The 18,452-nt window shown below is 43.5% G+C and overlaps 1 protein-coding gene across 2 annotated transcripts in view; it reads left to right on the forward strand.

Annotated features, from left to right (window-relative positions):
- LOC126184317 (EH domain-containing protein 1-like) overlaps positions 1–14,391 on the forward strand; it is a 187,004-nt gene extending 172,613 nt beyond the window's left edge. Inside the window, exon 7 of one of the 2 annotated variants that reach the window (XM_049926691.1) lies at positions 13,555–14,391. In XM_049926691.1, coding sequence (XP_049782648.1) covers positions 13,555–13,760 — 206 coding nt within the window. In that variant the 3' untranslated portion in view covers positions 13,761–14,391. The remainder of the gene's footprint in view (positions 1–13,554) is intronic. The other variant, XM_049926692.1, reaches the window with a different exon arrangement.
- Positions 14,392–18,452: the final 4,061 nt, after the last annotated feature.

Raw genomic sequence — 18,452 nt, forward strand, 5'->3', positions numbered from 1 at the left:
AGACATATTGAACTCAGTGTTATTATCTGATAATTCTAGCAATTCTACCTTTTACCTTTTTGACCTCACCTTCAATTATCTCGTTTTCAGGAAAAGGGTCTAACTTTGCAGTAACATTGAAATTAATTTCAGATTGTACTTCCGAGAGATCACATTCCGATTTTGGATTTACTACTTTGACACAATCATCCTCATTAATTTCAGTTCCTAATTCTGAGGATTCATCGTCAGAAACTGATTTCATCTTATGTTTCACATTACTCTCATCAATATTTTCCATTTTAGTAGCCTATTAGCAGCAACTTACAAATGCTTTAAACATTCTTGACCTAACTTATTTGCTTGTACTCGGCGAACGATGCCGGCACGGCGTACCAGCAAATGTGATGCGACGCGTCGTGACGTAATGCAGGCAGCAGCAGCAGCAACTGTGGTGGTGAGGATGGCAGTGAGCATCGCCTGCTGCAGTAGCTCCAGCGGGGCTGGGCACCAGTGAGCACGCACAGTAGCTTGTAGGTAGTTCGAAGGTCCATGCAGCTCCGTGATGACGCACCGTCTTCTTTTAATCTCAGGACCGGTGGCAGCCGTGATCTCGTGTCGTCTTCTTCTCTCATTCCATCACGATCAAGGTCACTGTGGCTAACATTCACAGCTTAGTTTCCACACTCGCGAACAAATCTTAGCACTGTTCTCGCACTGGTTGCTGGATATTTCAATTCGGTATCCTGTTAGGGCCTATCAAGTTCACTGTTTTGTGCTGATCACTTTCCTGTTCTATGCACCGCACGGGGAGTGGCAGCGCCGTTTTGTACAAGAGCCTGAAAACTACACTCCTGGAAATGGAAAAAAGAACACATTGACACCGGTGTGTCAGACCCACCATACTTGCTCCGGACACTGCGAGAGGGATGTACAAGCAATGATCACACGCACGGCACAGCGGACACACCAGGAACCGCGGTGTTGGCCGTCGAATGGCGCTAGCTGCGCAGCATTTGTGCACCGCCGCCGTCAGTGTCAGCCAGTTTGCCGTGGCATACGGAGCTCCAGCGCAGTCTTTAACACTGGTAGCATGCCGCGACAGCGTGGACGTGAACCGTATGTGCAGTTGACGGACTTTGAGCGAGGGCGTATAGTGGGCATGCGGGAGGCCGGGTGGACGTACCGCCGAATTGCTCAACACGTGGGGCGTGAGGTCTCCACAGTACATCGATGTTGTCGCCAGTGGTCGGCGGAAGGTGCACGTGCCCGTCGACCTGGGACCGGACCGCAGCGACGCACGGATGCACGCCAAGACCGTAGGATCCTACACAGTGCCGTAGGGGACCGCACCGCCACTTCCCAGCAAATTAGGGACACTGTTGCTCCTGGGGTATCGGCGAGGACCATTCTCAACCGTCTCCATGAAGCTGGGCTACGGTCCCGCACACCGTTAGGCCGTCTTCCGCTCACGCCCCAACATCGTGCAGCCCGCCTCCAGTGGTGTCGCGACAGGCGTGAATGGAGGGACGAATGGAGACGTGTCGTCTTCAGGGATGAGAGTCGCTTCTGCCTTGGTGCCAATGATGGTCGTATGCGTGTTTGGCGCCGTGCAGGTGAGCGCCACAATCAGGACTGCATACGACCGAGGCACACAGGCCAACACCCGGCATCATGGTGTGGGGAGCGATCTCCTACACTGGCCGTACACCACTGGTGATCGTCGAGGGGACACTGAATAGTGCACGGTACATCCAAACCGTCATCGAACCCATCGTTCTACCATTCCTAGACCGGCAAGGGAACTTGCTGTTCTAACAGGGCAATGCACGTCCGCATGTATCCCGTGCCACCCAACGTGCTCTAGAAGGTGTAAGTCAACTACCCTGGCCAGCAAGATCTCCGGATCTGTCCCCCATTGAGCATGTTTGGGACTGGATGAAGCGTCGTCTCACGCGGTCTGCACGTCCAGCACGAACGCTGGTCCAACTGAGGCGCCAGGTGGAGATGGCATGGCAAGCCGTTCCGCAGGACTACATCCAGCATCTCTACGATCGTCTCCATGGGAGAATAGCAGCCTGCATTGCTGCGAAAGGTGGATATACACTGTACTAGTGCCGACATTGTGCATGCTCTGTTGCCTGTGTCTATGTGCCTGTGGTTCTGTCAGTGTGATCATGTGATGTATCTGACCCCAGGAATGTGTCAATAAAGTTTCCTCTTCCTGGGACAATGAATTCACGGTGTTCTTATTTCAATTTCCAGGAGTGTATTTTTGTGGTCAGCGAGAAAGCGATGGAAAACATACTCACCATAATTTCCAGTCTGCAGGTCCACATTCTTCTTGTACTCACTGAAAGAAATGTTTCTACTCTCTATTTACTCAATGGGATCATAAACTATGACTACAAATGAAAGTTTTGAGTTCTAAGTGATTAATATATTTGATAAAATTTCACATGCACAACATTGTAATATTTCTGATAATAATAATAATAATAATATCTCTATCAAAAACAGCACTATGAGTAGTTCATAGGCGACGTCTATGGTAAGTTCCCATTAAATGATCTTTCGCCGTGACTTTTAATATTCAGAGCTAATTGCTCGCCACAAAAGTGTAAAATAATATTACCATTTGCCACGCGGTTTTGTTAACTTTTCGAGCAACACACAAACAGTTACTTCCGTGAAATCTGAGCGACCCAGGACGATGTACAGTCCTCGTGAGTTCACTTCTTATTTGTACCGAAAACATGTGTCGAGCAGCAACATAGCTGTGACGTCATCTGAGGCAGCGCGTAAGCAGGAGTTTAACTGACACAGACAGAGCGATAACTCGGTGCGAAGTATGTATCTCTACTGTTCATTTCCTAAAAAGGTAGCCCTAACTGCCTGTTTTTTGTACAGGCTAAGTTTTGTGTAACTGTTCCTGCGTTCTCCTAAGTGGGTTTATATTGACCTAACTGTTGTGTTTGTCCTCTTTGCGTCTGGAGCATTGGTGCAGCCTGTCTCACTGCTGAATCAGAGCGGTCCACCTGGTGGACTTTTGTTTGTGCTGCTGGTTTCCCAGACTTGAAATTAGCCGATTGTCAGACTGCCGCGACGCTTCATAGAACCGTCAGGCAGTCTGTTTTATGCGATCCCGTATCATGTGGAACCTCGTTTCCTCATGCAAGGCCCTGTTCGGGTAGTATCGGGGTAAGTGCAAGGTGACACACAGATCTCTCCCTTGCACCCCATGGAGCAGACAAATGTGTGTATCGGCTGCGTTCCCGCACATTGCAGACACGTATTCTAGCACTGCTCGGATCAGTGCCAGATGTCACGTAATTCCTCAGTGTGGATGAAGCATTGATCCTGGGTTTAGCAGGAGATATAGTACCTTCAAAGGTGCATGCGCTAACCCCAGACCTCACGGATATATGGCTTCCAGGTGAGGTGCCTATCGACAGTTACCCCTAGATACTTAAGCCGTCGGCACACGGACCGTGCATCCGAACGTTGAGCGTTGAGCGTGCCGAGTTTCTGACGTCATAGCGTGGGATAGCACTTTCGGGAGCCTTTCCGAACGTGCAGAGCAATATCTGGCATGTCAGATATTCTGAGCGTGCGTCTGAGCGTTGACCAATGAGAGGGCACAACGCCACCTACGTCACACGCACGCCGTCTGCCTTCAGTACAGAGTTGTGAGGCGCCATATTGGCATTCATTTCAAGCCTATACGTATAGCCATATTGGCATTCATTTCAAGCCTATACGTATATATGCCGTTTCTGAGCACCAGCAAATTGAGAATCACTGGAAAGTCCGTTGTTAACTGTGTGATTCGTTCCAATAAAATAATGAGAAACATCATATTCGGGGCGAAAGAATTATTGTAACTTGCGTATTATGAGAGTAGGCTATTAGAAGCCAGCGACACACTGAAGATCTACCCAAAACGCATTGTTCTTGGTACAATTTGTTACAATTAAACTTCAACTAGTAACGTATCTACGATTAAGGTATTTTACAGGTACTAACATGCTATGATTAGAGATTCGGAATATGTTATTGCTGTAGCGTAGTGACCCCTATAGTTTAGTTTAATGGGGCGGTGGTTCGCGTCTTGCCACTTCCAAATTTTTTTCCTAACATTCGCGTTTTTATTGAGTTCTGATACTTTATTATTAGTTTAATATAAGTATATACTGTAATATTTGATGTTATGTAAATATAAGTTCACCTTCTTTTGAGGGGTGACTTCCGATTCGCTTAATCTACAGGACAACTTGCGCTACTTGTATAAAGACATTTTGCTCCTTTTTCTTTTACGCTTCGTAATTCACATGTTGCAAAGATTCTGCTACTGGGTAGGAACACTGATCAAGTAAGACTCACCTTGGGGTTTTACTAAAATGTGGGAATGATGAAATAATGTTTATCTTATGCGGAGAAGTATTCCAAATTTGTACCGCACTGTTTATAATGGAACTTTTGTAAACCTGTGCCCTTATTGATTGGACATCCTACTTTCTTTTTCGTGGACGATGGAGGAAATGTGCGTTTTAATAGAGCTAATGTGGGAATTTTACGCGCGCCCGTTGAGTAAAGAATGTGATTTACGGACTAGAAACATCGCTCAACTGCCGCTGGAGTGCGTTGCGATCGCGTATACCACGCTGGGGTCCACGTACCGTATGCACGAGTCGCATCGTTCCTGAGCGTTCAGCAGCACGTTGAACTTGGCACGCTCAACGTTAACGTTCGACAGCACGGTCCGTGTGCCGACGGCTTTAGCCGTGCGAGACCAGGGTATGGGGTCTCCCATGATTCGCAACGGCTGAAGGTCCATGGGCACCCTACGTCGCCTTATTACATCGGCCTGGTTTTTAGTGGCACTGAATTTAAGGCACCATTTCGTAGCCCAGGCTCCCAAGTCATCGTACGCCTCCTGTAAGCGGCGGCGAACGACGTCAGTCCTTAGGGAATGCGCGTAGAGTGTGGTGTCATCTGCATACAGTGCAAGGGATTCTTTCGAATACCTTTCATAGAACAGGGAGCAGGCTTATTGGTCGATAGTTACGTGGAAGCGTCGCTTCTTTGCCTTGTTTGTGGATGGCCACCACCTCTGCGGGTTTCAAGCAGAGGGGTAGCTGCCAGTCCGCAAAACATAGTTGAAGGCATTTGTGATAGGCCACAGTTTGTGTGCTCTCTTCGTCTATATTATCCTCTATCGTCGTGAAGTTATTCGCTAAGCTGTCTGCCAAGATAGCCTTGGTGTCAGGCTTGCAGACAATCCCTCTGCCGACTTGTTGAGGAGAAACATGGTGCCCTTTCCTTACGAACCGCTTATTCGCAAGGCAGAGCCATCTTCAACGTGAAGCATGGCTATTTTGCCTGCCCAGTTTTGATTTCGGTGGTTTTCCACGGCCATGTTTATTTCACGGTGCACCCAGTGTAGGTGGAGTTTGGAGGCAGGATGGCGTGTAATTTGCCATTTGTGGAAAAGCATTTTCTTATCTGAAATGATCTGCAATATCTCAGGGGGGGAGCTGACCTGATCTGCCACGAGGCCTTTGTGTTTCACTGGGTGTGGCAGCGTCTACAGCCCAGAGAGAGTCCACTGTAAGCTGCCGCAATGACTCGTATGCTCCGACGATATCATGGTCTGGGATGGCAGCAAGGGAGTCTTGTAGTTCTTCTCTAAGTTGTTCCCAATTCACCCTCCATAACTGCCAACGACGTTTCAATGACTCCACGCCGTCAATGTCTCCATCGAAAACGACCAGCAGATGGTCTGACGAGAGAGCCACTCGACTAGTGGTAGTAGGAAGGTGTCTGACTCTCCTCAACACCGTGATATCAGGGCGGCCGCATGTGTTGTTTGGGTAGTGCATCGGGTCATATGACCCTAAGACTACCACGTTGTGCTGCCGTACTACGCGCAGAAGTCGGCGACCATTATCATTTGTTACGCTGGAACGCCACTCAGCGTGTTTTGCATTAAAGTCTCCCACAGTAAAAACTTTAACATGGAGAGAAAGTAATGCTTTAACATGTCTCGGTTCTAGTGGTCTTCCAGGCGACCGATAAACCGAGATAAATGTAATTCGACCTGACATTGTCTCTACTGCAACAGCAGTGACCTCAGTTGTTGATAGTTGTGTGAGCTGTACAACATGGTGTTTCAGTGAAGTCTTAACATAGACGGCAGTGCCACCCCCCGCGGTAGGCCTATCAGTGCAGTGACAGATGAAATTTGCTGCCCACGCATGGATGCCAGGTTTTAGGAAGGTTTCCTGGACGAGGCATATGTCAGCTGCCTCGTCACGAAGGAACTGCCAGAATTCTCCCACGTGGTGACATATGCTGCATGGATTTCATTTGCGTACGGTTAGGCCATAAACTCTATTGGCATGGTGCACCTGTGTTGCCTGTTGGTGGTGGGACGCAAGGGCCATCTGCACTACTGTCACTAGGACGGTGGAAAGAGTCTGGAGCAACTCTTTGACTTTTTATTTCATCTCTTAAACCGCCGTGGTTTGCACCAGTTTCCTTACTTGTGCAAACGTCTACGTTTCACAAGCGTTATGTCTCTGGTCCGTTTGCATGAACGTCTATCATTTCAGCCTGCTGGCCAGGATGATTTACGTCGGCACGTAAGCAGTGATCATATTTTGCATGCTTTTCCACACGAGGCTGTGCCGGTACAGCCTGGGGGTGGGGTGGGGGGGGGTATCCTTTCCCTTCGTGACATTACTAAATCTAAGGCCAGGAGTAACTTGTCTGGCTGGAGAGTCATTGGCGCACTGCTTAGTGTCGGCCTTACGGAAAGTGTTACACCCGCCATAGCTAGCAACGTGGTTTTTGGTGCAGTTGTATCACTGGGGCGTTTTCTATGACTCTGCTTTGCACTCACGAGTTTCATGCGGCCCATCGCATTTTACTCGCTTGGGCGGCATAGTGGAGAACCTAGCTACATGATTTAGGCCTTGGCACCAAAAACATCGTGCCCCCTGGCCCTTGCTGCAAAACTTTTCAACCTGTATTCCAGTGATGTTCGCGATGTTTTGCAACTGGAATACTTTGCTGTTTTCTATGTTGTCGATGAAGATAACCATAAACAGCAAGTTCTGTTTATTTGTGTATGGCATTTTCATGCGGGAGACGGCTCTGATGCTGGAACATAGTTCTTCCATGTCCTCTTTGAGGTCCATTTTTAAAGGTAGTTTCCGGAACACTGCCTTGAGCAGCTTGAGTGGCTCAAACGAGTGGGTGTAGTATGGCAGACCTCGGGCCTTAGCCACATTCATAACCGCATCGTAATCCTCTCTCGATTTCACATTGACCTTAAATGTGTCGTGGCCTGATGTTCTAATCGCCTCAGAAAATTTAGACTGGACCGCACTATTTAAGAGCTGTTGAAAGCTCTTAAAATCACTCGACCATTGTATAACAATCGGAGGTAATGACAGGGGCAGGTAAAGTGCCCTCCGCCACACACCGTTGGGTGGCTTGCGGAGTATAAATGTAGATGTAGATGTAGGAGGTGCGGCCCTCTTTGGTCTACTTGGTTTCGTGTTGTTGTCATCAGTTGATGCGTCAGTGAATGTGACATACCGGTTTGCAGTCGGTAATGGCTGTGACTGTGTGAGCGCAGGTGCCCTTGTGGTGTGCTTCCTGTTCAGCACTTCAAAGCTCTCCTCCGTGGGGAGGTCGCCATTGGCAGCCTTCGTGCACACGGCAGAGGGCTTCTTCTTTGTGCGCACCTTACGCGCCTTGCTTTTTGAGGCGGCAGGCTTCTTAGTGGTATTTCCCCAGAAGGTGCTGCAGGGCCCTTCCTCGAGGATATGTCCGCGTCGGGTTGTCCCCTCGCGGTCGCGTTCACCTCAATCTCTGGTGCCTGGCCGGGATTAACCCCTCCAGGAACGTTAGACTTTCACCTGAGCACAGCTGTGGTCGGAGAATACTCTGAAACGACAGCGCAGCTTGTAACTGCGCCATTTGCGCTTTCGCTCGCACTGGTGGTGCATGGGGCAGGTACCACCGGAAAACAGCCTCCCACCTACATCTAAAGCGCGTCCTACGGTGATTGGGAGCAAGCCCCCGCCCAACACACTCGCTGAGTTAATTGACTGAGTCGTCTGCAAGCGCGAACGAAGCCGCGCCCGCCGACATAGCACTCTTCACATCATCCATAATTCTCACTCTCTCTACTGCCTCTCTGGCCGTATTTATACATGGGAGCAGCGTAAAACTGAAGGGAACATCTGTCGTCAACTGCTCTATGTCCAGCTAGTAGCATCTAAATGGCCGCTTTCTGTGACACATTTTACTTAATAACTCGCTCATGAAGCAATTTACAATCTTCGTAATTTTTATATGAATAGAGTAAAGATTGCTTTAATTACAGAAAAAAGTTCCAGCTCGGCTGCATTTAAACTTTGGCTGCTAGAATTTTTGGAATGGAACTGACAATAGAAGATGACTTCTGAATTACAACTATAAGAGACCTTGTATTGATTGTTATTTACATAAATATCTTGAAATTTGTTATAGCTTTTGTTATTTATTGGGTTTCATCAGGTGCTGTAATCATGTCCGCAGCTCGTGGTCGTGTGGTAGCGTTCTCGCTTCCCGGGTTCGATTCCCGGCGGGGTCAGGGATTTTCTCTGCCTCGTGATGAGTGGGTGTTGTGCGATGTCCTTAGGTTAGTTAGGTTTAAGTAGTTCTAAGTTCTATGGGACTGATGACCATAGCTGTTAAGTCCCATAGTGCTCAGAGCCATTTGAACCTTTTTTTGTTTTGCTGTAATCATAACTTTCTATCATTAATATAAATGACACTTAATCTATTACAAATAAGGACGTTTTTGTTCCAAATTTAGTTTTCAGTAACTTACTCGAAAACTATTAGAGGTAACTTAATGGGGTCACATAGTTAAGGTTCTTATATCAAACTGACGCTTCATACCAATTTTCATCTTTCTAAGTCTAATATTTAGCTCGTTCAATTTTTCGTAAAAACATCGATTTCGACCAAATTATTGCTCCAATAAAGTTGAGACTTGTAACAGTTGAAATTGACACACATTTGCACATTCTGAACAATTTTTGGCTTGGTAGCTCTATTATTTAGCGCCACTTATTTTTTTCTTAAAACGATGTACTTACGGATACATAGTCATCTGATCACTCTGAGATTTAAATACTTTAAAATTAATTTACTGAAGTATATGTTGACAAAGTTTGGAAAAGCTACTTGAATTTTTAATTTCATTATAGTGTAATAGTTTGTATGCTACACACAGGAGAGTTATGGTGACGTGGCACTAGTAGCAGTCCCGGCACACCCGCTCGCCTCTGTATCTCTCAAATGATAGAAAGCTTGTTCCGCCACAAGTGGTAACATGTGAAGACACAAGATGTTTGCGATGTACCGCTGTGAAGTCAGATTTGATCGAGATATCGTATGAGGACAAGGGATGTCCGTGTTGTACCAATGTGCAGTCAGATTTCCTCATTTCCTACCAGCAATGACCAGAAGTCATACACAATGGCTCGACACACCATGGCACAAACAGCAACACCACTGCGCCTCTCTAAAACATTGGAAGAATGGGATCACTCTCCAGGTCACTGTCATTCTCACCAACAAAGATTTGGAAGCTTTGGAAGGTAGGAGACGAGGTACTGGCGGATGTAAAGCTGTGAGGACGAGGCATGAGTCGTGCATGGGTAGCTCAGACAGTAGAGCACTTGCCCACGAAAGGCAAAGATCCCGAGTTTGAGTCTCGGTCCGGCACACAGTTTTAATCTGCCAGGAAGAATCATATAACTCTGTTGGTAAAAGCCTTTCCGAGACTGATGTCGGAAATACTCCTCTGTGATACAAACAAGGGGGACATTGGGGCGATAATTAAATCACTGAAGACTAAGGACTCTCATGGATATGATGGAGTGCTTGGCAGAATATTCAAGTACTGTGCTGCACATGTTAGCCCTGTATTTAGCCATATTTGTAATTTTGCCTGTAGGAATGGTCAGGCTCATGAGCGATTAATGTAGTACTCAGTAGTAAAGCCGCTTTATAAAAAGGAAGAAAGGGATAATGTAGACAATTTTAGACCTATTTCTATGCTATCAGTGTTTGCTAAAGTTATTGAAAAGGCTTTAGAGGTCGTTTAACGACTGAAAATGCTATACTCTCTTTTCTCTGTGAGCTACAGGATGGGTTAAACAAAAGGTTTCGAAGGCTAAACATATTTTTTTTGTCTAACTAAGGCATTTGATTGTGTTGATCACAAAATATTGCTCCAAAAGTTGGACTATTACGGAATACTGGGAGTAGCTCACAATTGGTTCACCTCTTACTTTAGCAACAGACAATAAAATGTCATTATTCACATTGTTGAGAATGGCTGTGATGTGGGGTCTTAGAGGGATACGGTCAAGTAGGGGTGCCCCAGGGATCAGTGTTGGGGCCACTCCTGTTCCTTATTTATATAAATGATATTACCTCCAGTATTACGAGTAGCTCTACATTAATTCTTCTTGCTGATGATACTAGCTTGGTACTAAAGGATGTTGTGTACAACATTGGCTCAGTTTCAAATAGTGCAGTTCATGACCCAAGTTCATGGCTTATTGAAAATAAACTGACGCTAAATCACAGGAAAACTATGTTTTTAGAGTTTCTAACACACAATTCAACAAAACCTGCCGTTTTAATTTCACAATATGGGCATATGATTAGTGAAACTGAACAGTTCAAATTTCTAGGTGTTCAGATGGATAGTAATCTGTCGTGGAAAGCCCACATTCAGGATCTTGTTCAAAGACTTAATGGTGCCATTTTTACTATTCGAGAGGTACCTGAAGTGAGTGATCATTCGACACGAAAATTAAGTTACTTTGCTTATTTTCATTCGCTTATGTCATATGGTATTATACACTCCTGGAAATGGAAAAAAGAACACATTGACACCGGTGTGTCAGACCCACCATACTTGCTCCGGACACTGCGAGAGGGCTGTACAAGCAATGATCACACGCACGGCACAGCGGACACACCAGGAACCGCGGTGTTGGCCGTAGAATGGCGCTAGCTGCGCAGCATTTGTGCACCGCCGCCGTAAGTGTCAGCCAGTTTGCCGTGGCATACGGAGCTCCATCGCAGTCTTTAACACTGGTAGCATGCCGCGACAGCGTGGACGTGAACCGTATGTGCAGTTGACGGACTTTGAGCGAGGGCGTATAGTGGGCATGCGGGAGGCCGGGTGGACGTACCGCCAAATTGCTCAACACGTGGGGCGTGAGGTCTCCACAGTACATCGATGTTGTCGCCAGTGGTCGGCGGAAGGTGCACGTGCCCGTCGACCTGCGACCGGACCGCAGCGACGCACGGATGCACGCCAAGACCGTAGGATCCTACGCAGTGCCGTAGGGGACCGCACCGCCACTTCCCAGCAAATTAGGGACACTGTTGCTCCTGGGGTATCGGCGAGGACCATTCGCAACCGTCTCCATGAAGCTGGGCTACGGTCCCGCACACCGTTAGGCCGTCTTCCGCTCACGCCCCAACATCGTGCAGCCCACCTCCAATGGTGCCGCGACAGGCGTGAATGGAGGGACGAATGGAGACGTGTCGTCTTCAGCGATGAGAGTCGCTTCTGCCTTGGTGCCAATGATGGTCGTATGCGTGTTTGGCGCCGTGCAGGTGAGCGCCACAATCAGGACTGCATACGACCGAGGCACACAGGGCCAACACCCGGCATCATTGTGTGGGGAGCGATCTCCTACACTGGCCGTACACCACTGGCGATCGTCGAGGGGACACTGAATAGTGCACGGTACATCCAAACCGTCATCGAACCCATCGTTCTACCATTCCTAGACCGGCAAGGGAACTTGCTGTTCCAACAGGACAATTCACGTCCGCATGTATCCCGTGCCACCCAACGTGCTCTAGAAGGTGTAAGTCAACTACCCTGGCCAGCAAGATCTCCGGATCTGTCCCCCATTGAGCATGTTTGGGACTGGATGAAGCGTCGTCTCACGCGGTCTGCACGTCCGGCACGAACGCTGGTCCAACTGAGGCGCCAGGTGGAAATGGCATGGGAAGCCATTCCACAGGACTACATCCAGCATCTCTACGATCGTCTCCATGGGAGAATAGCAGCCTGCATTGCTGCAAAAGGTGGATATACACTGTACTAGTGCCGACATTGTGCATGCTCTGTTGCCTGTGTCTATGTGCCTGTGGTTCTGTCAGTGTGATCATGTGATGTATCTGACCCCAGGAATGTGTCAATAAAGTTTCCCCTTCCTGGGACAATGAATTCACGGTGTTCTTATTTCAGTTTCCAGGAGTGTATTTTGGGGTAACTCTTCCCATTCTGAAAGGATATTTTTGGCTCAGAAATGGGTGGTTCAGGCAATAAGTTGCGTAAGTTTCCAAACCTCTTGTCGACCCCTATTCACTAGTCTGGTTATTTTGACATTGGCCTCTCAATATATATATATATATATATATATATATATATATATATATATATATATATATTCTTTACTGTCATTTCTTGTTAACAATATTAACTTATTCCAAGAATAAGCAGCTTTCATTCACTTAATACTCGGCAGAGATCAAACCTTCAATTGGATCTGACTTAACTTTTGTGCAGAAAGGTGTGCAATATACTGTTGGACCCATTTTCAATAATCTGCAACAAAAATTCAGAAATCTTAGCAGTAATCCACGGACTTCTTCTATTCTGTCGATTCATTCCTTGAAGAATAGAGATTATTCTTGTGTTGTATTGTTTATTGCGTTTACTTAAACTTATGGCTTGAATATTTTTGGCTTCTTAAAATTTTATTTTTATCTGCTATTACTTTGAGATTGTAATTTCATGTACTGATGCGTTTCATGACCTTGGAGATTTGCTCCTCAATTTGGTCCTACAGAGCTTGATGTGTAAATAAACAAATAAATTCTCATATAGCCCAACATTGGGCCACTGTCACATCTGAATGCCCCACAGATCTGATATTGTATGATTCGACCAGCAAGACATATGAAGGCCCAGATTGAGGCCTCTTTGAAACCCTGTCAGCAGTTTCACACATAGATGTGGTGTCTCCATGTTTCTCAACATCTGATGTTGTGTATACCCTTTATATACCCTACCAGCCCTGGTAACAACACTAAACATGAACAACACTAACGCACTCTGGTTACCATTCTATCTCTCTCAGTGAATTGCAGCTGTAATCGTTTTCATAGTTGCTGATGGGGTGTACATGTACAAAGTTTTATTGACATCTGACTATGTCTTCTAAGTGCTTCAGTTTCTTGTCAGGCAGTCTTCAAAATGAATTATGTTAATCTCAAATTATCTTTCCTTGATTTGTTTCTTCAATCTGCTTGGAGCTTGAAGTGGTATAACAGGAACACAGTTCTAGTGTCAGATAAGTCATACTTTTACATGTGATAGGTGATCTGTCTATACTAGCAATAAATGTTTTAAAGTATTGTTGATGCAGTTTATTATGTAAATAAATTACATCAATAAATCAAAAATTGTTACAGCAGAAGCAAAGAAGGAGTTTGGAAACCCAGACCTGCCTGATGGAGTCCTTGGAAGAATATGGAAACTATCTGATATTGACAGTGATGGTCAGCTGGACAGTGATGAGTTCTCCCTGGCCATGCATCTATTGAGGAATAAAGTGTTCCAGGAGAATTTAAATCAGACGCCATTTTCAGATGGTCAAGATGATAAAATTGAAGTGTAGCTTGCAGCAAATCATATTGTGAAACAGTTTTATATTTTATGTGATATATATGTTAAAAGTTCAACTATTAATTTGATTTTCTGCTGTATATAAAACAAAGAAACTCAAAACAGTGCTAGGTAAACAACCATAGACATGTCATAAGACAGAAATTCCCAGTCATTTTCTTTTAAGCACTTACCAAGAATTAATCAGTAATAACTAAAAGAGGTAAAAAACATTTTATAAGATTATCATGACCTTCTACAGAAAATATGAATGAATTTCACTTAAAAATCTTGTAATGATAAGTTCACTGAACAAAAATATAGTCACTTCACATGTCAAAAATGCTACTTATTTCTTGGTTTTACATGTAGTAAGGGAAGAGGTGGAACAAGAAGCAATTGTTCTGCAAGCATAAGCTATTTTTCACTGCAGCCCCAGATGTGGTACAGTACAAAACATGTATTTTTGTGGTGTTAAATAAAGGTTGCTAGGGTGTTGTGATGGAATGGAAAAACTGAGTAAGTGCTTTCAATTAATTCTGAGTGGGGAAAGGCAGACCATGCAAGTAAATCACTACATACTATCCCATGGTTTAATTGCGTGGATAGGGTGATCAGAGAAATGAATATTTATTATATTCACTGTACAGTTACCTAAACTGATGTACATGTGATCTCTACAGCTAGAGCTGCCTCTAAGCAGTCAGTCTACCAACTCTGTCTGATGAATTATGGTTACACTGTATGGAATTCAAGTTCTCAAAAAATTTTGAGTCATTTAAGAAGTCTATATTTAACTTAAAAGCTAAAATAATTTCTGTATTCTTATATTTCTTACACAAAATACCTATCATTTATTTCATGTTTTGTAAAAAGATGTCAGTTGTACAACTGTGAGATCTGTACAGCTCTATTACAACCAGGGGCACTTTATTTACAATTAATTTTATTGCTGATACATCAAATATTACTCGTACACTAAGTTCTGCAATACAATCAAGTTTTGTGAACTGTAAATTATCTTTACTATATATGTATGACAACCCTCCTTTTCCCCTTTCCTCACTTCAATGTATGCTCAGCAGAAATTGCTGGAGAAAGTGTAGTATTTGATTTTCACCATAATAATTAAATTATGAGACACATCATATTTTGTAAGAAACACCACATCTGCACTCTACACACTTAGTATGTGCTGTAATTAAATGCACTTATTGCTGGGGTATTGAATATTTTAATGTAGTACTTTGAGGCATGTTTTATTTTTTATTTATGGCATTTATCTCTTGCCATTTTTATTACAACATAGTGTTTACCATCCACATCATTCTTTACTAGTTTCATGTGTTATTCGGAAATTTACACATTTAACTAAGAATTTGTGCTCATAGTCCATTTAAGCAGAAAAGTTACTACTCAGGAGCTTATTTGTTGAGGCTTCACAATTTGATCTTTGCTTCTGCTGACAAGAGAACCAGTATCTTTGTGAATGAAGACTCCTTTATAGCTGTTGCTAAATTAATGTTCTGAAGCATCCCATGAACTTAACATGTTCTTGAAATGTTTGTTCAGCTTGTGTGCACAGATAGCTGGGTGAATGTCTATTCAGGAATTCAGCACTACCACATTTTTCACCAGGGGATCTTGTATAAGACAAAATTATTTTTTATTTTTCTAATTACTGTGAAATGTCCGTTTTTTCTTATTATATGCTGCACACGTCTATTTAGTATTATTTTCAGATTTTGAAACTTTCACAGGAGTTTCTTGTGTAGGTGCAATGTCATCATTATATGAATGATCAAACGCAGCAGTCTACTTGTTTTAATGGTTATGATCACCTATCACTTTAGGTTTCTTGCAAAAACGATTTGTTTTATGTTTTGGGTCAAATTTTCTCTCTTGAGCACTGCTAATCCTTAATTTAATGTTTTAATGTCACTGTGTCACACTTCAGTAATTTCACTGGAAACCCATGATGGGTGTAAGTTGCAAGCCATCTAAGCTAGCCCTGTGAATATTCCCACTAATAAATTTTACTAAAAACATTCAACAACCAAGGTCACATAAATTTTTCTTTATTTAAAACAACCAGTTTTGACAGACTTTACTATCATCTTCAGGTTTATTTGTTTATTTAATTATGTGCCAAGTTCTGTAGGACCAAATTGAGGAGCAAATCTCCAAGGTCGTAGAATGTGTCAAAACATGACATTACAACATAAAAGTAATAACAGATAAAAATAAAATGTTTATGAACCAGGAAAAAGTCAGTCCATAAGTTTAAGTAAATGTAATCAACAATAAAACAAGAATCAGCTTAATTTTTCAAGGAACTCCTCGACAGATTAGAAGGGTAGCTTATTGAAAATGGATGCAGCAGTATACTACACACCTTTCAGCACAAAAGTTAAGGAAGTCCGATCCAAATGCAGGTTTGATTTCTGCCGAATATTAACTGAGTGAAAGCTGCTTATTCTTATAAATAACATATATTGTTAACAAGAAATGAACTTACACAACTTATTGCCTGAATCACCCATTTCTGAGCCAAAAATATCCTTTCAGAATGGGATGAGTTACCCCAAAATATAATACCATATGACATAAGCGAATGGAAATAAGCTAAGTAAATTAATTTTCGTGTCGAACGATCACTCACTTCAGGTACGTTCCGAAAAGTAAAAATGGCACCATTAAGTCTTTGAACAAGATCCAGAAAGTGGGCTTTCCACGACAGATTACTATCCATCTGAACACCTAGAAATTTGAACTGTTCAGTTTTACTAATCATAAGCCCATTCTGTGAAATTAAAACGGCAGGTTTTGTTGAATTGTGTGTTAGAAACTCTAAAAACATAGTTTTACTGTGATTTAGCGTTAGTTTATTTTCAACAAGCCATGAACTTGGGCCATGAACTGCACTATTTGAAATTGAGCCAATGTTGCACACAACATCCTTTACTACCAAGCTAGTGTAATCAGCAAGAAGAAATAATGTAGAGCTACTCGTAATACTAGAGGGAATATCATATATATGAATAAGGAACAGGAGTGGCCCCAACACTGATCCCTGGGGCACCCCTACTTGACCGTATCCCACTAAGACCCCACATCACAGCCATTCTCAACAATGTGAAGAATGACCTTTTATTGTCTGTTGCTAAAGTAAGAGGTGAACCAATTGTGAGCTACTCCCAGTATTCTGTAATGGTCCAACTTCTGGAGCAATATGGCTCCAAGCACTATGGGACTTTACATCTGAGGTCATCAGTTCCCTCTGGAGCAATATTTTGTGATCAACACAATCAGACACCTTAGTTAAATCAAAAAATATGTCTAGCATTCGAAACCTTTTGTTAAACCCATCCAGTAACTCTTAAAAAAATCTTTTGTTAAGACCTGAAGATGACAGCAAAGTCATTTTGTTTTAAATAAACAAATATTTATATGATCTAGGCTATTGAATTTTTGTAGCAAGTAAAATAGATCACTTCTGCAGTATTGTCAAGATGAGAAAATTCAATTAACAAATTTTAGGTACATTTTTGCGTACCTTTCACGCATTTCACACTCACAATTCCTCTTGCAATCCATTTCAGACACTTTTTACATGGTGGACTATTAAACTTCAGCTTTATGGCAAGCATTGTGTCACAGCACTTTTGTACAGGTACCATCTTGCACTATATATATATATATATATATATATATATATATATATATATATATATATATATATATATATATATATATATATATATATATATATAATAGAGGGAAACATTCCACGTGGAAAAAATATATCTAAAAAGAAAGATGATGAGACTTACCAAACAAAAGTGCTGGCAGGTCGATAGACACACAAACAAACACACAAAATTCTATCTTTCGCAACCAACGGTTGCCTCGTCAGGAAAGAGGGAAGGAGAGGGAAAGACGAAAGGATTTGGGTTTTAAGGGAGAGGGTAAAGAGTCATTCCAATCCCGGGAGCGGAAAGACTTACCTTAGCGGGAAAAAAGGACACATGTCTGCTTGTGTCTGTGTATATGCGGATGGATATGTGTGTGTGTGCGAGTGTGTACCTGTCCTTTTTTCCCCCTAAGGTAAATCTTTCCGCTCCCGGGATTGGAATGACTCCTTACCCTCTCCCTTAAAACCCAAATCCTTTCGTCTTTCCCTCTCCTTCCCTCTTTCCTGACGAGGCAACCGTTGGTTGCGAAGGATAGAATTTTGTGTGTTTGTTTGTGTGTCTATCGACCTGCCAGCGCTTTTGTTTGGTAAGTCTCATCATCTTTCTTTCTATATATATATATAGAAAGAAACATTCCACATGGGAAAAATACATTAAAAACAAAGATTCCATGACTTACCAAACGGGAAAGCGCTGGTAGATAGGCACAATAAAAAACACACACACAAAATTTCGATCTTTCGCAACCCCCGGTTGCTTCGTCAGGAAAGAGGGAAGGAGAGGGAAAGATGAAAGGATGTGGGTTTTAAGGGAGAGGGTAAAGAGTCATTCCAATCCCGGGAGCAGAAAGACTTACCTTAGGGGGAAAACAGGACAGGTATACACTCGCACACACACATATCCATCCACACATACGTGTGTGCCTATCTACCAGCGCTTTCCCGTTTGGTAAGTCATGGAAATAATTTTCTCTTGTGTTCACTAACTTCATGCAGACACTCCTGTCAAAA

Source organism: Schistocerca cancellata, chromosome 4 (genome assembly GCF_023864275.1).
Source record: "Schistocerca cancellata isolate TAMUIC-IGC-003103 chromosome 4, iqSchCanc2.1, whole genome shotgun sequence".
In the NCBI taxonomy this organism is placed as follows: Eukaryota; Metazoa; Arthropoda; class Insecta; order Orthoptera; family Acrididae; genus Schistocerca; species Schistocerca cancellata.